Source organism: Amblyomma mixtum, chromosome 4 (genome assembly GCF_055824585.1).
Source record: "Amblyomma mixtum isolate Tamu chromosome 4, ASM5582458v1, whole genome shotgun sequence".
Classification (NCBI taxonomy): domain Eukaryota; kingdom Metazoa; phylum Arthropoda; class Arachnida; order Ixodida; family Ixodidae; genus Amblyomma; species Amblyomma mixtum.
In genome coordinates, this window is record NC_143015.1 from 35,729,399 (window position 1) to 35,755,948 (window position 26,550).

Sequence of the window (26,550 nt, forward strand, 5' to 3'; positions counted from 1 at the left end):
TAGCAGCTTGCATCTGCAAATTATATTTTAGAATGGAAAAAAAAAAAAGCTTATGACATGAGCACACAGTTTCTTTTCCATTAATTAACAAATGCGGTACGTTTATTCCCGGATATAGAAAACTATTTTGTCGTTACGTTGATAACACGGCCACCAAAGCCAAGAGAGAACGCAGCCAACAGTCTCTTGTTCAGAGGTTAACGCTGGCCTCGATGTTCATCTGCGCCTTGTACGGCTCCAGGGCAGGCGTCACCTCCTTCTCCACAAACTCCTTCACCTGCATCATCGCACAGGGCCACACTTGTGAACAGAGCATTACGCTGTATATGCCAAGTTGCAGATACTAAAGGCGAAAGCCTTTAATGCCTCATCGTTGTTGACAGAAGGTTGTCGGCAGAGGTGTCGCACTTTTGCGGTTGGTCGGAATGGTTATGACGTCAGGGTGCGCGGATTCAAAGTAATGAGGTCACCCACGGATGCCTGGCGCCCCCTTGTGGAGCAGACGACAACTAATAAAGTAGTTGTCGTCCCCTCCGACAGGGGGCGTAAGGTGTCCGTGGGTGACCTCATTACATACCTGCTTACTGCGAACAGAGCCATGGAAACAACCAAACTCATCGAAGCAGAGAGAGAGTCGTGCTAAAGCAGCAGTCACTCGGCAGTCAAAGTGTGTAGTTGTTGTGTGTAGTCAAATAAAGCAGTAGTACAGCACAAACAGTCTCGCAGTCAATGCCAAACAGTGCGCCAGGAAAGGCTCACTTCTGTTAAGTGTAGATTTGTGGGTGGAAATTGCAGGGAACACATTAACACCCTTCTACATGGGCAGTATCAGAATCCATTCAGCCAATTGTGGTTGACCTTAACAACAGCATGTGGGCTGTGTTATGGCTGTATCAAACATTGGTGACGTCTTAAGCATAGCTGAAGTCGAGCAGACAAACTGACAAGGTGAGATCAACAGTTCTGTAGTAGAGGCTAACTTGGCAGCTTTTCACACTTGGTGCTTTCTTTCCTGATCCAATACAAGATATGTGTAGGCATACATAAATGTGAATCAGCATCAGAAGAACTGCAAGTGCTCAAGCCAAACATGACTTATAGAGTGCCTTGGCTCTACACATGGTTAATCTGCAGCTTGCAAGGACCACAGAAGTTGTGCAGAAATTACAATTACTGAAACAGAATAAATGATGCACTAAAAAATTCACATCTGGCTTGACCATATAAATTAAGAGAAGGACCGGGTTTCACAGAGAATGCCACATACAGATGCAGCTGACTGTCATTCAATTGAGTCAGCCGTAAATGTGAGCTGTCATTTCCCCTTAATGACATCTGAAACCGTCCATACCACAGGGGCGCAAGAAAGAATGCATTACAAGAATGAGTCACAGCTCATATGCTTAGTCTTTGCAAAGAATGCCTCTTGATCAGTGTTTCTGCCACTAAGTGATGGGCCAAGCCTCTCTGGGATCACACCACAGGGACGAGGACTGCAGGTGCTTCAAGGTGGGAAGCATGTATACATCGCATGTGGCCAGAGCTCATTGTAAAGAAGCAGCTCGGAATAAGAAATGGCATAAACAAGTGAACGAGCTAGACGGTGCAATCAAGGGCGTCCGCAGAATTTTTTGCAGGGGGGGGCTCCATTGGTTCTTGGCGCCGGAGGGGGGGGGGGGGGGTATGTTCGTAGCAAAAAGGCGCTATTTGCGGAGTAAATTCATTTATTTATATATAAATAAAAAAGAAGGGAAATACACACATGAAAGAAAAATTACAAACAGCAAATTAAAGCGTGGCTAGGAGAGGTATATTGGAGTTTATCAACGAAGAAACAATTAAAATTACTAAAAAATGCAAAAAGATACTGTCACTTCGTGGAGAAGAGTGCTCAGTCTTGCTGCATACGGGTTCTCGACTCACCCGGATTGATGACCAGCACACAGCACAATATGTTTACAAACACGCAACTACAGTCCCTCGTCAGTCTTCCTTGAACAGCAACTGTAGGCGCCTCGGATTTTTCCGGGCGAATTGCGTAATTACACGGGTGATAAATTCATTTCCGTGCTTCATTACACGCTCTCGGTGCACACTCATCACACACATTGATTGGAAAAACGGTTGAACGCGTATGTTGAAATTAAAAGATGACTATATATACAACGAAAACTTATTTACAAGATAAATGCACGCTCGCCGCTTCATACACCTCGCTCCATCTTGCTCGCGCATCCGCACAGTCGAGCAACCGCACACACACTGCTCGCCGATCGTCGTTTTCTCGTCCGCTGTCGTGGTTGTTCTCACCTTCGTTGACAACCGGCCACTGAAGACACCGAAGCACAAACACAGAGGCGCGCACACGTGCTAGGGAATATCCCCGAATGCGCACTTTGAGGGTGAAAGGAACGCCGCGTGACTTCCGAGGGGAAAGGACACTCGCCACTCCGGTCGGAAAATTTGTTTGTATTTTTATGGGGTTCAGAGCCCCAAAACGACTCAGGCTATGAGGGACGGAGTAGTACAGAGTTCCGGATAATGTCGACCACCTGGGTCTCTTTACCATGCACTGACATCGCACAGTACATGGGCCCTGTTGGGATTTGAGGCCCAGCCAGAGGTGACAGGCGAGCCAGGCAGGCGCCATCGGGCTGCGTTGACCAAAGGCGCTGGTTTTCGGAGAAGACGCAAGGAACGCTGGTGTGGGGGCGCCTCCGGAGACTGCGCCGCCGTGAACAAAAGCAGCTAATCCCCTTTGCCGAAGATTCTGAAAGCGGCGCTTCTACCGAACTGCGCTCTCCCGTATCGGAGGAGACAGTGAGCGGCGGCGGCGCCAACACATCGCCCCCGCTTGCCCCTGAGCAGCCCGACAAAGCGGGGGTGGACACGGCTGATTTGTCCCTGCCTCCTAAAGAATTCATCGGTGGCCGGCGTACGAACGTATCCTGATTATAGCGAGCGACGAAGGCGAGAACAACATGCCCTGTGCACTGTCTGCCTCCATGTCGCTATCTCTCTAGAGATCAAAGAAACAGACACCCATCTCAAGACGGCTCGAAATACATGCTCGCCGGTGCCGCTGCATGTGTGCAACAGGTCGCCCTTTTGTAGAACTAACGATGGCGTGGTTTGAAAACGGCGGGTCGGCGCGCGCCCGAACGCGGCATTTCGCAGATGTGCCCCAAAGCGTGGAAGCGGGGCTGCTTTTACCCTTTTGGCTGAGCGCACCACCGCCCCTGGCGTGCGGCCATCACTCACGGTTCGAGTGAGTGATTTTCCAGGGGGGTGCAGCCGCCCCCCCTTGCTCCCCCTCCGGACGCCCATGGGTGCAATATGTCCAAAGAATAAGGCGAACCTCAATACAACAAACACAGATATTAGGGATTATTGGCCATACCGAACTCTTCCTAAAAATTGCTTGGACACTTTGGCAGCTATAGTGTTGAAAGGCAAAAGCCGAGGACGCTATGCCGTGATGACTTCCGATGAATGTGATGTCACACCGTTCCCGTGGCTGTATCGATACCCAAATTGTACATCTTTCGGGGGATGCTTAGTGTTAATTACGCTTGATTACACATTTCTCCATCTAATTTGACACAAATCCAACGTTTTCACGACCATTCTGTGACAATTTTCACTATGCCGTGATGACTTCCGGTGGATGTGGCGTCAAACCATTCCCGTGGCTATATCGACGTCCGCGTAATTTCTACACAATCTCAACATTTTTGCCTACAATTAATGAACTAATAGCCATCACACTTGGCTTCTAGGATCATTTTTTCCTCCTCTATCTGAAGCAACCATTGGTTTTCTTCTCTTTTTTAGCATCCCTCTGATTCAGCGCCTTCCTGCAAACACTCCAGAGCGTCCTAGACAAGGAGAACTACACATGCGTTGGCAGGAAGTAGCGTAGCCATTGGCACACGCGGCTGCGGAACGGAAGGATGGTGGTTCGAATCCCATCGTGCACAATGTTTTTGTTTCTGGTCTGACTAGAAAAAGCGGGATACCTATGCTGACAGCCTTCTGTCGCCAACGATGAGGCATTAAAGGCTTTCGCCTTAATATCTGTAACAAATACAAGCGATTTTTACTTTGAACACGAACGCAGTTGGCAATAAAGCGGATGTATCGAACTTGCCACCCCCATGCAGTGCCCACTATAATGACAAGTGGCAGGCTTCGCCGCACTACACATTGGTGGTGGCGCAACAACAATTTACGTGAAGGTTCACACTTCTATCTCGCACTTGCCAACAGTGCCATGGAATGTACAGCGGCGAGCGTGGTTGTTTCTTTGACATCTTGTGCTCATATTGGCTGCCACGGAGGTGGTGAAAGCGGTAATGGCTTTTGTTCTGATGCAGCATTTTCTTTGCGACAAAGCTGCCATGCGAGGAAGCTGAGGAAGCCACCACAATTACAAAACAAGACGGCACAACAGACGAAGACAAAGCAGGCACACAAAACGACAGGACCGGCAACTCCTTTGTCTTTGTAATTCTTAAGTACAAACTAGCCCATACAAGAGCTCTACTTGAAGCCACCAGAATAGGGGATATTCAAAATTCCGCAAGTGCGCTTTCCCACATAACTATGTCGCCCCAAACAAGATGGCCGACGTCGCTATAAAGGAACTACGTGGGCTACAGGACAGGCGCTAAAGGTGTGGATAGAATGTAAGAAGCGTATTTTGGAAGAATCTAACAAAAAACCAGTCTTTCTTGCTTTGCTTCAGCTGGAAATGCATGGTCAGCCATCTTGTTTGGGACAACTTTGTTATGCGGGAAAGCGCACTTGTGGAATTTTGAATATCCCCTATTGGTGCTTGGCCTGCCACAGTTGCGTGCTGTGTGGGGAAGCAAAAACCGAACAAGAGTTCTTTTTTCTGGGGAGGGAGGGGGGGCAGGCCTCCAAAATCACCACGAGTGCCTTCGGAAAAAAAAAAACTAAGACTTAGGAAAAGGTCTCCCTGATTCTCCAGTTCAGATCGCCTGAGTTGTCGTCCCTTTGCTGATTAAATGTGGGTGCGTTTCTCGCAAAATTCTTTATTACAAATTTTGGCTACATTGAACTATTTTGCGATTCTTTTACCAGCTCGCTGCAGTGAGGTTTGACTATTTCATGCACACATAAACAATTTACTTCTGTTTGAGGACACATCACAGAGTATTCAATTCAGGAAGGCCAGCTTTGTTTCCTTGTGCTCCCCAGCAAGAAACACTGGGGCAGAGAGAGTGCCAGGTTCCTATACTCGCCTGTTGAGGGGCGCGCCCGATGAAGGAGGAGGGGTTGAGGAGGGAGTCCAGCTGGTTGTGGATGGGGGCGAAGTAGTCGTCAGCACGGATGCGCTCCACCAGGTCGTTGGCCAGGCCCCGCTCCTTGACCTGGGCGGCCGCCTCGTGGGAAAGCACCCGGATGCGCTCATGGCAGTCCTGTAAGCAAAAGAGGGGAGCGGACCGCAAACACTTAACTCAAAGTCTAGAAAACATCTCAAAACTTCTAGACAAACGAAGCTTCGAGACAAGCAAAGTGGCGAAATTTTCAGTGCATTAGTTGTGCTTTGCAAAATCTCCAGCCTTCTACTGATCTTTAATTTTGCAATCTAAACCCCACTACACATAAGTGGTCGCATGCAGCATCTCCGCTGTTGGGCTCAGATGATGCTGTTAGTTATTATCCACAGAGAAAGGGAATGAGGTGAAGTGGCAGGGCGGGGAGTGGGGGGGGTTGTGGATTAGAAGTTTCTGATGCACACGTCTTCTCACAGCCTATACAACTGTTACTGCACCGGGAAACACACTCTGACTTTGCCTCGCATCATCAGAGAACAGAGCGAGGGTCGCACGCATTGGCGACCTTTCGAAATATCCTCATTTTTTTGCAAGACATTTTGAAATGAGCAGCAACAAACACGGTGCCGTTTGCATGACATGAAAAATTTTCAACTTTACCAATATTCTGAGATACATATGCGACTTTGGATTAAAGAGAGTTTACTATATTCAAGGCACGCTCAGTGTGAAGATGGATATAAAATATGAGCTCAAGACATCAGAGTAAACCTCAGAAGCATTCTGATAACCCTTTTGATTAACAGGAGATGCAATGCAACTGGCTAGTTTTTGGCGTCAGAAGCCTCCAAAATTTGCTAGGCCTAGGTAGAAGAGTTTTCTCAGGGTATCCAGACACAGGTGAGACATGGCATGGAGTTCAAGGCTGGAACCACCTAGAGAGGCACAGCCGGCATGGCGCATACCTGTCTATTGCCGCCAGCCTTGACCATGGCCATGATGACGTTCTCGGTGGCCATGAAGGGCAGCTCCTGGCGGATGTGGGCCCGGATAACCTCCGGGTACACCACCAGGCCCTCGCAGATGTTCTGCAGCGTGTTGAGCACCACGTCCGCCGTCAGGAAACCCTCGCCCAGGCTGATGCGCCTGCATACGAGGAAACAATGCACAACGTTTGCACCAGTCTCACACTCTTTGCTGCAGGCATCGTCATCATCAGCCTGACTACGCCCACTGCAGGGCAGAGGCCTCTCCCATATCTCTCCAATTAACGCTGTCCTTTGCCAGTTGCAGCCACCGTATCCCCGCAGACTTCTTAATCTCGTCCGCCCACCTAACTTTCTGCTGCCCCCTGCTACGCTTCCCTTCTCCTGGAATCCACTCCATTAACCTGCAGGCAGCCAGTTCCTAGCAAGCTTGGTACACAATCAGTTTTTAGACACGTGATGCATATACAATGCAGCTATGCAAAAGCTGCACTACAGTTTCTCACGCAGCAACCTTTTGTTTTCCAGCAATTACGTTTGTTGTTCAGACACAACTTGCCAATACCACAGCTGCATTTGCTGCCAATTATCACTATGCTGTAAGAGGAAGTCTCTGGATATCACCAGCATCAGTCATGTTGACTCCGCTGCTGCACAAATACGCCCCCCCCCCCCCCCCCCCCCCGTTTATTCATCGTCATCATCCCCATTTATTCCTTTTCGGAGTCAGTCACAGCCACGCTATTCCAGCAAATTCCCTTCGCTTCACCTGGCTTTTGTTTGCCCTCGAGTACATTTTCCAGCTTTTTGAAATCCACCCTCATGCTCTAACAGACGACTTGCCATCTCTGCAAATAACACGTCCTGCCCACGTCCATTTCTTTGTTTTATAAACAGAGACACCTCTAACTTGCATTCATTCCCTAATCCAAACTGCTGTCTTGATGTTGCAGCTATAATGAAACAGATGGGCATCGGCGAACACAGCACAGCAGAGAACTATGATGAAGATCAGCTGGGAGCTCCAACAACATCGCAGAGAATTCAGCGCAGACCCACTTTTCCAGCTTTCTATCAACAAGACCTCTGGATAAACACCACTTTCGCACACCTATCGTTTCGCAGGAACAGGACGTTTCCCAGCACTGCAGCGTAGGTGGCGTCACGCAAAGGACGAGTGACCAGGAAAGAGGAGTGACACTTCGCTGTCTGTCACAAAACAAATCTGTGGCGCCCTCTTTGTACAGTGGTGGAAACTAGCGCTTGTGCCCTCCAAACAGAGAGGGCAGCACTGTGTAGTGCAGCAAACAGCACATTCACCAGTGCAGACAATTGTTGCAGAATGTTGCGTTACACAGGCATAGGTCTTTTTTTACTTTTCAATCACTCGCTGCTTTTTTCCTAGCCTCATAGCCTTTTTATTAGCCTCCAAGATCCGGCCCCCCCAGGCACATATTACCAGCAAAGCACATCACTCATACATACTCCTTTTGGGGAATGTAGCAAGGCTCCCACCAATAACTTGGGAGTGAATGCCAAACACATTCCACCCCACTGACATTCATACCGCTGGCTTCTTTCTCGCGATTTGTATCTGCCCTGATTACTCTACATATTACCAATGATTCTCAAACAGGGACAGACCCTAATAGGTCATTGAAATCACTGCTGGGATTCAGAAACTTCCCTTGCTGGGTTGCAAAGCAAAATGCAGCCCCATGCACTTTTTCAAATACACATGATAAGAATTGCAGTGTCCCTAATCAGCAGGCCACATGTACCGAGAGCTGCTATAGTCCAGTGTCCATAAACTAGTGCCACAAAAAATGGGGTAACTAGTATGTACAACTCATTGATGCATTTCTTCCACAATTGTTCCGCTCCAGTGCTCTCAGAGGTCCACAACCTATTCATAGCCGTGAATATCTACTATCACAGTCAGAAGTTTACAGGATGCCTGGTCTCGGGGGAAAAACTTTATTGTAGCCCTGCCTTGCGATGCAATTGTGTGGTAGTTTGTTTGTTTGTTAATTTCATTTTGACAGAACTAGGTGCACAATACAGGACCGAGTATCACACATGGGTATAAAGCACTGCCAAGGTCGACGAGGCAAAAGGCGTTTAATGCACACCTGACGAGGCCTCGTGTCCGGAATATTGCATCAGGGCAGACAAGTGGCTGGTCGCGCCAAGATCAAGAAAAAATAATGAGGCAGCAATAACTGTACAGTTACAAAGAAATCAGAAAGATGCTGTACAAGACGCCATTATTAGAAACATCAATCACTGAGCAGGTAGAATACAATACAAAGGCACAATACGAGATAGGGGATTGAGCATGCACACCCCTTCATACCTTGACACTTTTCAGGCAAATGAGTTGAGCAACTGCACCTAAATAGATACCAGCCAATGGCAAGTAAGCGTACGCCATCGGATGATAGGCAGTGGTTTGGGAGCCACCGCCGGCAGTGTTGCAGCCCTTTTTTCGCATCTCGTACACTTCTGATTGTGACAGTACTATCACAATGGAAAGAAACTCTAACAGAGCAGAGCCTATGCGCTCTGCTGTTCGCATTTATTTAAACACATTTTTACTTCCGTGGCAGTAAAAAGATGCTAGAGTCATCCATGATGCATTCTAGGGCAACTCTAACGTCTTTTTCTTACCACCCAGGTAAAAGCGCCATCACAAGAAATTCGAACAGCGGAGCACGTAAGCGCCGTGCTGTTTGCATTTCTACCCACCGTGATAGTAAATTAAATGCATTGCCGCATATAAGGGGGGAGCCTGGTCTTGAAAAAAAAATTTTTACTAATGAAGTCACAGTTAAGAAATCTTCAGGAAATATGTATTTTTGTGTGCTGATTCTAAATACGTCATTTAATTTGACGTAAAACAGTTCCTTGAGTACTTATGTAAAATGTATTTTGTGAAGAGCTTTTAAAAAAATTTCTTGTGGGAAACTCGCTTAAATGTATGCCATTGGGTTCTCTTGATACCAAGGAATGCAATAAGGGTAAAATTATCATCCCACCTATCACAGAACTTAAGTTATAGGGTTTTGAAGTTGTTGCTCCAGAAATGAGAAGAAAAGTGTGTATTCCTGTTTCTGAAGTGGCAGCTTCAGTACCCTATAACTCAAGCTTGATGATAGCCAGGATGACAATTTTGCCCTTATTGCATTCCTTGGTGTCAAGAGAACTTGATGGCATACATTCCAGCGAGTTTCCCGCAGCAAACTTTCTTCAAAACTCTTCACAAGATACTTGCATAAAAACTGCATAAGTGGTCAAGGAATTGTTTTGCATGAAATTAAGTGACATATCTAGAATCGGTGCACAAAAATACATGTTCTGTAAAAATTTCATAACTATGACTAGATTAATAAAATTTTCTTTTCAAGACGAGGCTCCCCCTTAAAGGTGCACTGAAGAGGAATCTGAACTTGTCTTTTTGCCGCGGGAACTCGATCTACACGTTCCGAACTTTCTTAGAAACTTCGATTTATTGCCCTGTGTGGCCGATTTCCATAATTAAATCGAATTAACGTGCGGCTCCCGCCTTTTCTTTTTAAGTCTCCCGCGTACGATGGGCGGAGTCGACCAACGCGTGGAGTGCCTTTCACTCAGTCCCGTGGAGGCTTGACGCTCTGCCATCGGCGGAGTAATACGTAGTAGTCCGTAGTAGCAAATAGTCCGCGTGTATTTTTATTTCTGCGGGCTTATTTTGCGGCTATATTATCTGCGAATGAAACTATTTATTCACGGAAACCTAAAAAACAAAATAAAGCGAAAGCAAAGCTTCCACGGAGCTGGCTGAAAGGCACTTCATGCATTGGTCGACTCCGCCCACCGTACGAGGGAGAATTAAAAAAATAAAGGTGGGAGCCGGACGTTAATTCGATTTAATTAGGGAAATCGGCCACAGAGGGCAATAAGTCGCAGTTTCTAAGAATGCTCGGAACGTGTAGATCGAGCTCCCGTGGCAAAAAGAAAAGTTCAGAATCCTCTTCAGTGCACCTTTAAGAAGAAAGCCAACTGCCACGTTAGCAGGCCACTCGTCCTCACCGGTTGGCGCTGTCGTCGAGCGTGCGCTCCATCCACTGGGTGGCCTGGGTGGCCAGGGGGTCGGCGATGAGGGCCATCAGGTGCCGGGAGAGGGCACAGCAGCGCTCACTGCGCATGGGGTTGCGCTTGTACGGCATGGCCGAGGAGCCGATCTGGGTCTTCTCAAAGGGCTCCTCCACCTCCTTCATGTGCGCCAGCAGCCGGAGGTCCGTGCAGATCTGCGGGCGAAAAAAACCTCTGCACACCCTTGTCACACGGGCGTGCTTAACCTCGGTTAAGGTAACCGCGGTTGTTGCTAACTGTGGTTACTGCTGCTCACACGGCGGACTTGACCAAGGTTACGTCGCTAACCTCGGTTATCGCGAACCAAGCTTGGCAACCTCTGTTTGCGTCGTTAACCGAGAAGATGGTGGCGTCTGTTGACAGAAAGTGCCCTTAGGTGTCCAAGTGTGAAAAACGCACGAGCTGGCCCGCTTCAAGAACATACTTTTTTCACACTAAATCATGTTTAAAGAGCAACGTATTAAAATAGGCAGAGTGTATAGTGCCCTCCGACGACACTTTTATGCAGCCTTCGAGAATCGTCCAACGGCGGAGCAACACCATACTGCAACAACGTCCCGCGGTGCGAAGCTACGCGTTCCACCGCTGTTACGTTGAAAAAAGTCCAGTCCCTGCTGCATCGTTAAAGTAGGCGACAAGTTCGCAACACTCGCAGCACCGGATTCCGTTAGCTTACCCCAACAGTGCCGCCCGCGAGCGTGGCGGATGATGGCACTATGGTGTGCTCTCCATAGACATCGCTAGGCCTAATTTGTTTCGCATCGAAGCCACAGCGAACTGCGCTTTTGCATTGATCAGCGTTACAGTAAATTCCTCATGGCACTGCCTTACTGACAACCTCACTGTCTCATATTAAAAGTAAAATGTAGGATCGATTTCAGTGACGCCTTAGCAGTGGAGCTGGCCTGCAAGCGGGTCAGGTCAACCGCGCTGCAACGGCGGCAGCTGCTACGTGGCTGTGAATGTAAAACTAGCTTGTATCTCAGTTGTTACTCCTGCCAGTAACTCGGTAAAGGTCAGTGATCCTCAAAGAGGATTCATTTTTTACATTCCCTTATCCTAGGGCTTATTGACGAGAATAAGAAAGTTTTGCAAGGTTTTCTGACGCTCGCACCATGGGATACGGCGTAGAGATATTGCCCTGGCACACACTGCTTGCGGGAGGTGTGTCGATGTATACGGCGGTGGAGGCAGTGTTGCCACCTGACGGCACTGTCAGACGGCACTCTAGACACTGCGTTGCAAGATATTTACAACTGTCGCTTTACTCCGGATCACCGCGTTGCTTCGTTTGTTGCACCATAACCCAGAACGGTGGTGAGCTGTCTGACAATGGTGAACTATGATTCGAGATAACTGCAGTTAAGTTCGGTAACTCCGATTAGATAGCCCGTGTGACTAGGGTATTGGTGTGCTGGCTGAACTAGCCACCTTTACTCAATGATGATTAATTTTTAAGGAGCAAGGACATCTGCGGGCAAAAAGCACAGAACACACAATGACTGGTTGACTCAGGTCCTGACATATACTATGGTTTGTTTTTTTTTTTCTAAAGGTGTAGTAAGCAAAGGTGGCGTATGAGGCTTAAAAGCTGAGTATGATTCACAGTGTATGGTGATGATGGTGAGCGTGACAAAAAAAGAAGGCAGAAAACTGTGGCCGTCCTTATCTGTGCAAGAACCATGAGGGCCCCCGACAGATACACCAAACAGCAATGAGAGAGGGCCTGAGGCAAGTGGTGTAAGAAATTCCATGTAGGAACTCTACACCAGCCAAAAACCTAACAACGTCTTTGCACTTCAGTGTACGATATAGCAATTTTGAACATACATAGGCGGTGTCACATGTGACGGTCACACTCACCAAAGACGTTTCAAACATGAACGCACTGCACGCCTTCTCTTTCTTAAAGGCACTGGTGTTGCATTAACATGATTCCACTTACACAGACATGGAACGGTGTCAACTATGAAAATGCTAACCAATTTCAAACAGGGTAGCCTGCATTGCAAACAGTGCACTCTTGTTTGCAGAACAAAAGACGCTGCCACAAGAAACTGCGAGAAGGACGGAATACAACTCACTATCCCATTCTGTGCATGTTCTCAATAGGCAATGCAGGGGAAAGCAGCACATGCTACTATGATAAACTCAAAGCAGTCTGCTAGTTATCAAACTGCATGTAGAGGTTAGTAAGTGGAATCCCTTTTTTTTTAATCCCAACACATAAAAAGTCGTCTTGCTTGTGCTGGTACCTGCCAGCAAGTATTTCACATTCAGACCATTCAATTCCCTCAGCGTCCTGATTTAATTGAACAAATGTATGGAAATGTATTCATCTTAAGGTAGACTACTATGTAATTAGAGAAACTAGGATGAGGCAAACAACCACAGCAACGAGTCAAGGGATAGGGGGGCGGCTGTCACATTCCAAGTGATGTGAAAAATCTCACGGTGGCTAGTAACATGAAGGAGATTATAAAGGAAACATCACACATGCTCACACTTCACCCAATCTTACAGCTTTTCAGCTTTGACGTGAAAGGTACAAACACGAGGCAATGGCTTCCACAACTGTGCTCACAAGTTTGCCACGCAGGTATGGAAGCACTTAACTCGCGCTTCGAGCCTTCACTGCAGTGCGAAGAAATTCTGACAGGGTATATGCACAGTCAAGCAAGACAGCAATGTGGGCTTTGGTTGCATATTTGAGGAAAATAACGCGCTACACGCAGACCAAAAACGACAACTGAAATGACGGACACATTTATTCTGGTACGAGGGCACATAATACATTTCATGCATGTGCTCAAAACAATCAATTCATTGCCACTAGCTGTGTCGCACGCTCCTTCGTTTCTTGATTAGTTCTAACTCCTCACTTGATAACAACACCGAGGATGTGCTTACGCACTCGTCGTCACCTGGAAACCTTGCCCCCCCTCCCCCCCCCCTTGCATAAGTCACAAATGTTCACCTTACTTTGAATGGAATACAGTTTTAGCTCGTGGAAGGAAGAAGAAAGAATGAGAAATAAAAGAAGCCTTTGAGATATGGGAGGCCAGTGAAGACGAGTGCATAAGCACACACTCAGTGCTGTTATCAAGTGAGGAGTTAGAACTAATCAAGAAACGAAAAAGCATGCGACACAGCCAGTGGCAATGAATTGATTGTTTTGAGCATGTGCATAAAATGTATTTATGTACCCTCGTACCAGAATAAATCTCAGTTGTTAGTGCACGCTTGTCCTGTGTCCGTCGTTTAAGTTGTCATTTTTGTCCGTGTGTAGTGCGTTATTGCCCTCAAGTATGCACAGTGTTTACTTCCAATTTTTTCCAGCGCTATTTTTCAAACTGAAAGTCTTTCATTTTCAATGCTCCCTTCAATACTGATGTTCCGCTGCTCCTAGCTTTATTGCAGCAACTACTGGCCCCATTGACTCACACTTGTCGCGCCTTTTTTCCCCCTATACTTTCAATTTAGAATGATGTTGCTTGCTTTGCCTGTCTGTTCTTAACAGCCATTACACAGTAATCAAACAAAACACGTAGGTTGACAGGTAAGACAACCCTCCTGTTGACAACCTTGGCTTCCTCTTAGGCAGTAACGCATGTTCTAGGTACAGACGGGATAATTCCAACAGCTATCTCGTACAGATGAAATATGCACACAGAGATATACGATCTACAAGGGTGGCTGTCGCAAATGTGCACTCTTTTCACATTCCGGAGCACCCACCTTGTGAACCGAGGCACCAAGGCTGGCCAGTGCTGCCAGGCAGTCAATGTCAACCTTGCGAGTGTAGGTCTGGCCACAGACAATGTAGGCCCTGAAAAAGGTCAACGACATACATCAGCTGCGTACCTCCACTAGCCTACAGCCGCAAACGCAAAGTGTAAATGCAGAAATTTCGTTCAGAACTGTGCTAAACAGTGAATCCAGAACTCTTATGAATTCACTCTGACTGCACAAACAATGCAAGGCCCACTGATAACAAACAACAGAGAATAGGAAGCAAGCCACGTATGCCTTGAAATTAGCAGCCGGCAAATTCTTCAATGGTACAGTAGTGCACAAACTATGAATGAGAGTGAAATGTGCATATCTACAAAAATGGCTAAGCAGGAGAAACTGTGCAAAAGCACTTTTTTGTTGTTTTTTTTTGCAGGTGGACACCACTGCAAAGCAGGATTGAGGTGTCCGCTGACCCAGGGAGCCAGTTATGCGGCTTTCCTTTTGTCTTTCCTTTCTCAAAATCAACCTACCACTGATGTTTTGAGAAATGGAAACGCACATAACTGCCTCAATTTGTAGGTGGACACCACCACCCACTCACAGCGTGATTGAGGTGTCCACTGACCATGTGAGCCAGTTACACTTTCTACTCAGAGGCTTCACACAGACACATATTGCTGAAACCGGGGGAGTAGGGCTAAAAGTGCTTTCGCACTAAAAACCTTAGTAAAATTAGAAGACATGCATGCATTAAACAATGGCGAATGTGGACGGTATGCATGCATACCGCATGCACGCATCAAACCTTGACAAGAGTCAAATGTGCACGTGCACCAAACCTTGGCAAGAGCGCAGGGTGGACATCGAAGGGGGATGAAAAAAAAAAACAGGAAGTGTGAGAGAGAGAGAGACGGGACCCACTTCTCGAAGCCGGCCATCTTGGTGACCAGCCGGTCGAGCTCCTGCACCTTGGCGTGGTCGCCCTCGAAGAGCTGCAGGAAGCTGGCCTGGGTGCCCGTGGTGCCCTTGACCCCCCGGAAGCGCAGGTCCCCCTGCACCCGCTGCAGGTTGCGCAGGTCCATGAGCAGGTCCTGCATCCACAGGCAGGCACGCTTGCCCACCGTCGTCAGCTGCGCAGGCCTGCACAGGGACACAGCCAACAGTGAGGGAAAGAAGGAGGGCCGCCTCCAATCCACAAGTCAGTGTAGAGTGGCTTTTTAGCTTTAGTGTTGCCAGTATGCACTAACACTGTTAGTATTCCTACTGGTAATATGCTTTACTAGCTGTGCTTTTTTATATTCAGGAATACAGCCAAGTTACCTGGAACACTCAAATGGACCAAAATTATTGTTCCTAAATTTTTGGAGGCTTGCACTTAACTCTGGCAGGCACCGCAAACTAACCACACCAGCCCACAAAGATAGCAATACGTGTGTAATATGTATGATGTATCATCACACGTACGTAAATAGTATCATCATACGTATGTAAATACAACCATGAAGCCTCCTCTGTGGCAGACGGCCCTTCTGCCCAACGGATTGTAGGCGAACTGGCAAGCCTTCACTTGGGTGAAGCCCCAGGTGAAGGGCACACCTGGGCAAAGGCCGTCAAGGTAAATGTGTTCAGGATAAAGGAGTTTAGGTCAAAGACCCTGGGGTAAACACCTTATAACTTTAGGTTGAAGGCCTTTAAGTCAAATGCCTTACAGGTAAAGGTCTTTACGGCTTGTGGAAAGGCTTACAGAAGGCCTTTAGGTCAAAGGCCTTTGCAGTTAAGGCTGTTAGGTTAAAGTACGCTTTCGCATTCACAGCACAAAAGGACCTTAGGTGCCCACTGTAGCTATGCTAAACCATCTGCTATTTTTTTTAATGAGCTGCCATTTTTTTTTTACTGTTCGTATACTGCTTCTGCCTTCAATCAGAGTTGTTGCCCAGAATTAAGAGAGGTCAGTGTTCATTTGAGCTATACAGTGAACTGCGAATTAAATTCGCCACGACCCGTTTTGTACCACGACTTACTGGAAGTGGGTGAACCCGAGCGTCGGCAGCGTGGCAAACTCCGTCGCAAACCTGCAGAGCCGATGGATGCAACGGGCAAGCTGGGAGAGGAGGGAACGACAATCAGGCAACACTTTAGCGCACGTTCATGCAAGCCCAAAAAGGCTTAACAAGCCAGATTGGACAAGCAACACACATTCATCAACTCCAAATGCATATCTTGCTAGAGCCAGTTATTAGCCATCAATAGTGGAGTAATACAACAATGCATACCGCATGTACAGTCTTTGCCAAAAGTAACCAGGCTCCCTGGTTTGCTTCTCATCCGTGTAGTAGAGCCCTTACGGCTTTCCTAAAGATAAGAAAAGTACTTTGAAAGTGAGGACAGGGGTTCTCCTTACCATACAGACATTTAGAGCTTGAGGGCTGGCATAATAGCTTTAATGTACGACTGAGAAGTAAACCGTGCAGCCTGGTTACTTTTGGCAAAGACGGTACATCAAGTGCGAAGTCGCAATACATATGACACTGCCGGTGCTATTTCTTCATCTTTGTCCTTCATCACATATACGCTGTAGCAAGCCATGGAACACTGCCAACTTGTCCAACTTACAATTATTTCTAGGCCTCAGTCTGGGTCACCTCGGCTGCTGTCACCTTCAATTTCCCTTATGCTGCCCACAACCTTGGTATTGCTCATTACACAGTTTCTACTAGAGCTTTTTATTCTATGCGTGATTAATGAAATTCTCTCTCTGAAGCCTTTCGCACACTCAACATCAGCTGTAGCCTTTACAAAGTGTATTAGCAGTATTCCTTCATATTAGCTTGTTTTCCAGAGCTAATAAGTCACCAGCAGCAAAAGCCGCTTTATACCCACCACTGAACAAAGGCCTCTCCTAAGACTTTCCAAACAACTTAGCTATGTTGGAGACCTTAATAAATTTTCCAGTTTTGTAGGCCTCCAGTGTTGCACTTCTATTAATCCTCTCCATTGTTCATCAACTGTAAATGTGCCTGTAAATGTTGTGAATTTGTGTGTGTTTATATGCTTGTATTTTGTTTTGTCCCACCCTGCTATGATCTGTACAAGATCGCAGTATCTATAAATAAATAATAAATAAATAAAATAAACTTCATTATTTATTCATTACTTTTTTTTTACCTCACACAAAAATTCTGCACTGCAAGGCCACACATCATTTTATTTTGAGTGCCAAGAGCTGTGCACAGGCCTTCCGACATTAATAAACAAGTGAACAGATACATGGCCTGAGCAGTGCAACTGATACAACTTGAGAGTAGTGTGTACAAGTGTATTACCTTGGGCATAAGGATTCCAAGGGCCTCCTTGAGCTGAATCAAGTCCTGCAAGAGAGATGAGCAGAACACAGCCATCAGCAACCTGCACAATGCTGAGAGTAACACTGCTAGAAGAGTGTCACCACGATCTGACATTTCCACACAAAACAGAAGAAGAAGGGACCCACCACAAAAGCCAGCCACAGAGATGTACACACTATTATCATCATCAGCAGCAAGACTACGTCCACTGTCCCATGAGCACCCCCTCCTTTCTAGAAAGTTTCATTTTAATCTATGGGCAGAATCTTTAAACGAGCACAGGCTAATGTACTCTGCATTGTTACTCACATCCACTACATCATGCTTTAGGAAACAACTTAAAAAAAAAAACAGAAGTTTTATAACAGTTCCTGTATAACTCCACTGGCCGATCACAACAGTAAATGAAATCATCTTTTTAATGTTTGACTACATCAAACAACCCAGAGACATCAAAATACTTGAGCTTATAATTTTGTATAGCGCTTAGCTTTTCATTTTGGCAATAAAGAAAAGATTTACCGGCAGACTACTTTTCAACATAGAGGAATTCTGTGTGGCAGTCGCTGTAGACTTAAGTTGCATCTGAACATAGGCAGTGAAGAGGTACTTCTAGAAAATGAGTAAGAAAATGACCCTTATGGTTATGCTTTCACATTAATGTGTTTTGCCTGCGCAGCTGTTGCATGCTTCTATGGTTTGCAATTTTCCAGTGCGAACTGCGTGACATAATTCTAGCATCCATTGCGCCCCATGACCCCTTTAGCCTCTTCCGACCACCTCTTTGTTCATCAACGCGACTAACTTCAATGAGAGCGCCCGCTGTTCAACCAATCAGAAGCATCGAGTAGTCATGTGATCCCTTAGTTCAACCAATCAGAAGCATCGAGTAGTCATGTGATCCCTTAGTTCAACCAATCAGAAGCATCGAGTAGTCATGTGATCAGCAAGTAGGGACGTGCTCGGACAGCTGCATGCTCCGCGTTATGCTCCGCGTTGACGTCAGGGTGCAAAACTCACATGGCTGGCACTGATCACGTGGGGACGTTGACTGTAACATCATGCCATGTCACATGACCACAAGATAGTCATGTGATGTGTTACACCACCATCGGATACCGCTCAAGCTAGGAATGGGCACTTAAAGGACGAGGGTCTTAAAACTGACATTTTTATTTGTGGCTAGAATGTTATGAAATTTTGCACACGGATGTGTTTTTCTCTTCTGATTCAAAAATTTAGCCATAATTGAGCTGGTGGTCTTAGATCAAAAGTTATCTTAAATTCTAGAGTATAATTAGGTAATTTCTTATGCAGCTTTAATGAACTTTCTCATTGCATTTTGTTGCTTTTAATTACATGAATTGATAGCTAGCAAATTCCCATACCCGATGACATTCTTACTTTTTTTGTTTAGGCCACAGAAAAATAGCAATTTACAATTAGCTTAACGACTTGCAGTGTAAAATACTGCAACCTTTTACTCTCAACATAGTATGTCAGAATGACATGCCTTTAGAGAAAAATGAAGAATGTCATCGGGTATGCGAACTCTCTGGCTATGAATTCATGAAAATAAAAGCGACAAAATGCAATGAGAAAGCTCATTAAAGCTGCGTAAGAAATTACCTAATTATATCCTGACTTTGTAAGATCTAAGACTATCAGCCGAATTATGATTACATATTCGGAATCAGAAGAGAAAAATACATCTGTGTGCAAAATTTCACGAGATTCTAGCCAAAAATAAAAAAGTTAGTTTTAAGACCCTCATCCCCCCTTAACAGATGTGCTGTATCATAAGAGGGAATAGCTGTCAACTTCCCACAGATCCTGCTCTGTCCAAGAGTGTGACATAATGCTGTGGGAACAGCACAAGTCGTACATTACACTGTGCCAGTTTAAAGATACTGTTCACGCAGACCCTTTGTGCTTGTTGAGGATTTTCGGGGTCGCAGCGGAGCACCAGAGAGAGACGACCAGCATGGCAGGCTTCCAGTTCCGAACTGCCCGTGCCGGGCGTGCGCCCCCAGCACGCGCTGTTCATCTTTATTTTCATCTAGCGCGCGCTGTTACCGCCGATCTCAGCGCCGGCGCTTTATAGCGTCGCCGGGCGCTATATGCTCTTTCCCGTCAGCAGTGCCATGTGCTATGGGGAAAACGAAATGTTAACTATGCTCAGTTCACCATTCCTTTCAACATTTAACATCAATCTTGAAGTCTAATGCTCTCTGGACTCCCAAAACGGATGAAATGGAACTCAGTTGCCATAACTAACCACTTAGGCACAGTGGGTGGGGGATATGCTGCGAGCACCAAAATACTGTACTACACAACTGAGAAAGCATTCACAATACTCTGCGCTCTGTGCTTTGGTGAAAATTTATCTCCACAAACACAGGCATTCAGACTAAAGCCCCCAAAAACAGCAGCGTTCAAAGCAAATGCTTGAAAGTTGCTCAAGAGGTGTCTTAGCCAAGCACAACCTAAGGCTTGCACATTGCACTTATCAGCCACTCAAGGTCTGCCTTGAGTACCAAACCTGCCTGGTCTCGCATCGATACAAATTACAATAAGTTTCATCAGTCACTTGTAGAGTTACATTCATGTGCCAGTGCATACGTGTATCTTCCTTTGTTTTATTGAACTTGGCTGTTCATCATCACTATCAGCCAGACTACACCCACTGCAAGGCAAAGGCCCATGTCTCTCTCCAATTAACCCTGTCCTTGGCCAGTTGCGGCCACTGTATCCCCGCAAACTTCTTAATCTCATCCGCTCACCTAGCTTTCTTCCGCCCCCTGCTACGTTTGCCTTCTCTTGGAATCCACTCCGTCACCCTTAAGGACCAGCGGTTGTCTTGCCTTGGCTGTCAGATATAGCCAATTTGTTCTTTTTCTGCATTATTCTCACGTCTGCCTGTTTTACTGTACACACTGTTAACACCCCTCAGCAAAGCTGTCATAACCCCCTGGATGACATAAATGAAATGCGGTAACTCAGGACGTTCTACGTCCGCCGCTTATGAACGTGGGTGGCGCTGTTGAACACTCTCAAGGTTAGGTTACTTGTAAACATAAATACCCCCGAAAGCAGAAGAATTGACAGCCGTCGCCGTAGCTCAGAGGTAGAGCACCGGACGCGTAATTCGGAGGTCGTGGGTTCGGATCCCACCGGCGGCATGTGGTTGTTTTTTCTTCTGCTTTTCTAATCAATTATCTTTAAGCGATACCATATTCAGTAATATTCTAAATTGATCAACACCATAAAATACATAAATTAAAAAAAAAAAATTCCCCTGTGCCCCTTGGTTTCTGTGGCTGTTGGCTTCTGTCATATTTATAACGAGCCCCTCATTACCCTTCCCTTGTTTGCTTAATTGCTTAGCGAGGGCCTCGATTCTGGCAGCCTTGATGCCATAGGAAGCATAAGAGGGTTCTCACGCAGCTTCCACCCTCTCCGTTCGATGACGTTCTACGTCACACCTGCGGTAACTCAGGACGTTCTACGTCCGCCGCTTATGAACGTGGGTGGCGCTGTTGAACACTCTCAAGGTTAGGTTACTTGTAAACATAAATACCCCCGAAAGCAGAAGAATTGACAGCCGTCGCCGTAGCTCAGAGGTAGAGCACCGGACGCGTAATTCGGAGGTCGTGGGTTCGGATCCCACCGGCGGCATGTGGTTGTTTTTTCTTCTGCTTTTCTAATCAATTATCTTTAAGCGATACCATATTCAGTAATATTCTAAATTGATCAACACCATAAAATACATAAATTAAAAAAAAAAAATTCCCCTGTGCCCCTTGGTTTCTGTGGCTGTTGGCTTCTGTCATATTTATAACGAGCCCCTCATTACCCTTCCCTTGTTTGCTTAATTGCTTAGCGAGGGCCTCGATTCTGGCAGCCTTGATGCCATAGGAAGCATAAGAGGGTTCTCACGCAGCTTCCACCCTCTCCGTTCGATGACGTTCTACGTCACACCTGCGGTAACTCAGGACGTTCTACGTCCGCCGCTTATGAACGTGGGTGGCGCTGTTGAACACTCTCAAGGTTAGGTTACTTGTAAACATAAATACCCCCGAAAGCAGAAGAATTGACAGCCGTCGCCGTAGCTCAGAGGTAGAGCACCGGACGCGTAATTCGGAGGTCGTGGGTTCGGATCCCACCGGCGGCATGTGGTTGTTTTTTCTTCTGCTTTTCTAATCAATTATCTTTAAGCGATACCATATTCAGTAATATTCTAAATTGATCAACACCATAAAATACATAAATTAAAAAAAAAAATTCCCCTGTGCCCCTTGGTTTCTGTGGCTGTTGGCTTCTGTCATATTTATAACGAGCCCCTCATTACCCTTCCCTTGTTTGCTTAATTGCTTAGCGAGGGCCTCGATTCTGGCAGCCTTGATGCCATAGGAAGCATAAGAGGGTTCTCACGCAGCTTCCACCCTCTCCGTTCGATGACGTTCTACGTCACACCTGCGGTAACTCAGGACGTTCTACGTCCGCCGCTTATGAACGTGGGTGGCGCTGTTGAACACTCTCAAGGTTAGGTTACTTGTAAACATAAATACCCCCGAAAGCAGAAGAATTGACAGCCGTCGCCGTAGCTCAGAGGTAGAGCACCGGACGCGTAATTCGGAGGTCGTGGGTTCGGATCCCACCGGCGGCATGTGGTTGTTTTTTCTTCTGCTTTTCTAATCAATTATCTTTAAGCGATACCATATTCAGTAATATTCTAAATTGATCAACACCATAAAATACATAAATTAAAAAAAAAAATTCCCCTGTGCCCCTTGGTTTCTGTGGCTGTTGGCTTCTGTCATAAATGAATAACATGGTGTATGCAAGGAGTTCCTTAGACACCCTAGGCAAGCAGTTGCGTGGGGTTGTCTAGATAAGCCCTATGTGTGCAGGGCTTGTTAAGCATCTTGCACAAGCCCTAGTCAGGACTTTTTTGAGGTGCTATAGGATTTATTTATTTATTTATTACACATACCTCAAGGACCCTCGGGTGAGGGCTTTACATGAGGATTCCCTAGATAAGCCCTTGAAGAGGCTTTCCCAGGGCTGTACTTTGACAGTGCACATTTTAAGGCGAAAGCCTTTCATGCCTCATCATTGTTGACAGAAGGTTGTCAGCAGAAGCTTGACTTTGTCGGAGATATGTGAGACAGTTACTGCATAATTTCCTTTCCTCAAATACAATTTTCATTTTTTTCATTGCGGCCCCTCTTTCTTTTTTCACTCCTACTTCCTCCCTTCCTGTCCAACGAGATGACAGAGAATTACTGCGCCATTTCCTTTCCTCAAAAAAGCATTGTGTTCAAGGTTCAAAGGGCAAGGCATCGCGCCGAACGGGTGGTGGCGTTCCCTGGACTCCCTGGCAGCACAACAACACAGTGTCGTGTTCCACTCCTAAAGTTGAAGCTTAATCGTCATTAATTGGCAGTTAATTAGTTCTTGTAATTAGTCCATAATTAGTCATTAATTAGTAATTTATAATCACTTAAAGATTAGTACTTAATTGTGTGTGATGTCATCCAGTGGTGACGTCACCAGTGCCACAGAGGCAGTCAAAGTGGTGCGGAAAATGCTTTCGCCTCTGCGCACTTTAGAGTCAAAGTGCCCCCTGAATTTTTTTTATGTATCGTCCTCGTAAAACGCACTGTCGAAGACTGCAAAGGCAACACAGCAACCGAAGTGCAGGCAATGTGAACGCACCGTGTTGTCGCCCACATAGCAGGAGGTTGCGCCCAGGTGGATAATGGGGGCCGCCTTGGGGCACTGCTTGGCAAAGACGTGCACGTGTGCCATCACGTCGTGGCGCGTCAGTCGCTCCTCCTCGGATGCGGCCGCAAAGTCCACGTCGTTCACGTGCTCCTCCATCTCCTTGATCTGCTCATCCGTGATGGGGAGACCCAGGGACTGCGTGTGTGGTTAGAACTCTGTTAGCCGCTCTGTTTCAAAGAGAACACGTGTACCAACTGGTACAGCAAGCCCATGCACTGTATTTACTCAAATAATTAACTCGCTCACATAATACTACTAGGTGCCCTTTTTTTAACACCGAAAGAACTATGCAATACTGAACAAGTACTGTGTCGAATGGCAAGGCTGCTATGCATATATAGCTCACTCTGTGGGATGAAGAGCCAACAAGAATGTTCCACACAGGATTCAGGAACCAAGAAAAACCACGCCTGGTCACTGAGGGTTCTCAGTTCAATATATCATGTTAAGAATTGTTGCAACTTGTTGAAGCTGGATTTTGCACTCAATGCTACCACTTAACTAGAATGAACTCGTTATGCCTTTTTTTTAACAGTATCATGGGCTGCCACACAAACTGTACATATGGTTTTAGTTTGGTTTTTACAGTGTTTAACAGCCTAAAGTGACTCAGGCTATGAGGGACATCATAGTGGAGGACTCTGAATAATTTTGACCACCTTGGGTTCTTTAATGTGCACCTACATAACACAGTACACAGGCCTCTGGCATTTTGCCTCCATTGAGACGCAAGCACCGTGGCCGGGATCGAACCCACATCTTTCAGGTCAGCAGCCAAGCACCATAACTTATAAGCCACCGTCACGGCTGAATTGTACCTGTGGGGTTAAGATAAAAGTTGCTGACCAAGTTCTCAAGTACTGAAACCATGCTGAGTCGTGAGCTTTCTTTTATTTAGAAGGTGAGTCATATCGGATTAAGCATTTATTCGACGTCTAATTTTTGTCCCGTTTTTACTGTTTCAATTATTTTCTCGATACTTTACCCCGTCTAATGAATATACAGCCTTTGTCAAAAGTCTGGAGCCCAGAGGGTTTGCTTCTGAACCACACTGTGTGGTTCGTAATGCATCTCCAGTGCTGCTAATCTGCTGAAGGTAAGAAGACTTCTGATCCTGCCTCCTCCAATGGGTAGGGCTGGCATGAATGCTTCAGTAGTCTTAATGCGGGGCTTAGAAGCGAACCCCCTGGGCTCTAAACTTTTGGCAAAGACTGTACCTCCCCAAATTTTCCGAACCTCGTTCGAAAAAAAAAGCGGGTCCATCAGGTGAGTAAGTACGTTATATTAATTCTTTATGATATGTTGTCTTGCATTGCAGAATATCTAGTTATGCAACACTGTAAATGTTGAGTTCTCTGCAATACTTTCACATAGGCACTATTAATACCTGTACCTTAGTTTCCTCTTACCACTTCATGAACATGTTCGCTTGTTGTTGAACTTGTTGGCACTAGTTCTCCCATCATGGAACACCAACGGCGTCTACACCTTTGGTCAACTTTCACAGGATTGTGTTCTTTGCCGATGAGCCAAACTTCACCTGAGATGTCAACTATTTTTGGCCCTTTTTTTTGCCATCCATGTTTATTCGGAAGGGCTTCTTGATGCTGGTGGTTCTGAATGTTTGGCTGTTGATGATTTTGCGCCCAAGAACAAACTCTACGTACGATGTTTCAGAATTACCGCTCAATATTCGTTTGTTAAATGTCCGACTATTTTCGGCATGGTAAAAAAAAAAGGGCTTTCCTCTTATTACTTATCCCCTCAAATTTTCGGAACATGTGCATGTTGTAGTCTAGAGTTGTTCCTCTCACTGCTGAAAAAAGGAATCACTAACCGGGCATTTTGATTTTGTTTTTTTTGCCGGATCGAATGTAGCCAAAAACTTGCAGCATAGCCAGAAAAAAGAACGACATTTCAAGGTCTTGACTCACTACTTCATCTAGTGGACGCGGCTGAAACTATTTTTAAACAAATCGCTGAAACCTTAAGGTAGGTGGGAGCACAGCTCAAGTGGGGACTTCCGCTGCCTCTCGCGGGCCCTTTAGTATGGGGTACAAAGTGTGAAGAACATGTCCCATTGTCCCACAACGGGTTAAGCTCATCAAAGGTGTGCATTTACCTGCAAATAAAGCGCTGCCTTCAAACCTGCTATCTTCGTCAAATTGCAAAAGATATGTTCTTGATAGTTTTAGCACAAAGTACTTAGCTTCCACACTGAGAGCAATGACACACACAAGCTTCTTACTTGTCGAGCCTCCTCAAATTTGCCAAGCACTCGCGAGGTTCAGCGGACCAAACGAAACTGCTCGTTACGCAAGGAGTTTTATTTGTACAAATTCACGCCTTGGCTTGCATTCTGGCGCTGAATTTGCGTTCGCCGACCAGAGGAACACCTCTATCATCCGTGGGATACAACATTCGATGCGCAATCTTATCTTTCCGTCTAGACAGTCGGCAGACAGCGGTCTTACTCTTAACGAGCTTCGTTTTGCAGCGGCTAGAGTCGGCAGCATGCGTTAACGCACGCGCCCGTTAGAGTCGGCAGCTGCACATGAAGTAGCATATACCTTCTCGGCAGTGGCCAAGTAGATCCACAGTTTCCTCCAGGTGGAGAATTTCTTCTGGTCGCTCCACACGAACGACATCTCCGGGCTCGCGTAGCGCGACGATAGCGGAGTCTGGTACTTGGTGTGCACGCTCATGTTGGCACGATCGAGAGGGGCGGTAGACAAAAATTAACGAAGTCGTAAGTGGCCCGCCGATACACAGCCAAGAGCGCGATGGGCGACGAACGGCGACTGCTTCTTCTTTACGACAGCTCGAAATGACCTTCCGAGGTTACCGCGCGCCTACGTCTTCCTCCTCGCCGTACCGGGGTAGCGTGTATATCAATGCGTGTGTATCTTATCTTTGCGACATCGCGGGTCTCCCGACGGGCTGCGTACGCGTCGGGTGAGACTGCAGCGATCGTCGTCACCGGCAGCTGTTCCCGGCGTTGCGGCGGCTGCGACAGGTAGTCGCTGGCAGAGTAATTGCAATGCCAATGAACTAACCGAGCCGGCAACGCGGGTAACGCGTCGCTGGCGGATACTTTCGCTATGTGTAGTACGTGACAAAAATTATTAAGCGCCGCCGGCGGCCGGAGCTCACGTGCGAATCGAAATAGGAACCTGTGAATAACAGTTAGATATATGAGCTCTACAACGTACTACTATATAGTACAACTGGAGCGCTCACGTTTTTCAAGAATTCTTG

General features: G+C 46.4%; 1 protein-coding gene across 1 annotated transcript; it reads right to left on the bottom strand.

The window, feature by feature from the left end:
- Window positions 1-26,477, bottom strand: Adsl (adenylosuccinate lyase). Its single transcript, XM_089586353.1, has 10 exons — window positions 25,863-26,477; window positions 23,224-23,427; window positions 17,482-17,526; window positions 16,180-16,259; window positions 15,080-15,298; window positions 14,162-14,252; window positions 10,361-10,578; window positions 6,269-6,449; window positions 5,268-5,444; window positions 1-277 (listed from the first exon to the last, which is right to left on the bottom strand). The coding sequence occupies exons 1-10, from the start codon at window positions 25,995-25,997 to the stop codon at window positions 191-193; spliced, it is 1,437 nt and encodes a 478-aa protein (XP_089442479.1). The 5' UTR covers window positions 25,998-26,477; the 3' UTR covers window positions 1-190.
- Between the last annotated feature and the right edge of the window lie 73 nt (window positions 26,478-26,550).

What these genes read in the sequence shown, in the direction of transcription:
- Adsl (XM_089586353.1), bottom strand. Translation starts at nt 25,997, where the DNA reads ATGAGCGTGCACACCAAGTACCAGACTCCGCTATCGTCGCGCTACGCG. An exon ending in CTCGGGTTCACCCACTTCCA is followed by an intron (nt 15,299 to 16,179) that starts GTAAGTCGTGGT and finishes GTCCCTGTGCAG; the next exon opens with GCCTGCGCAGCTGACGACGG. An exon ending in CTCGACGACAGCGCCAACCG is followed by an intron (nt 6,450 to 10,360) that starts GTGAGGACGAGT and finishes CCTCGTATGCAG; the next exon opens with GCGCATCAGCCTGGGCGAGG.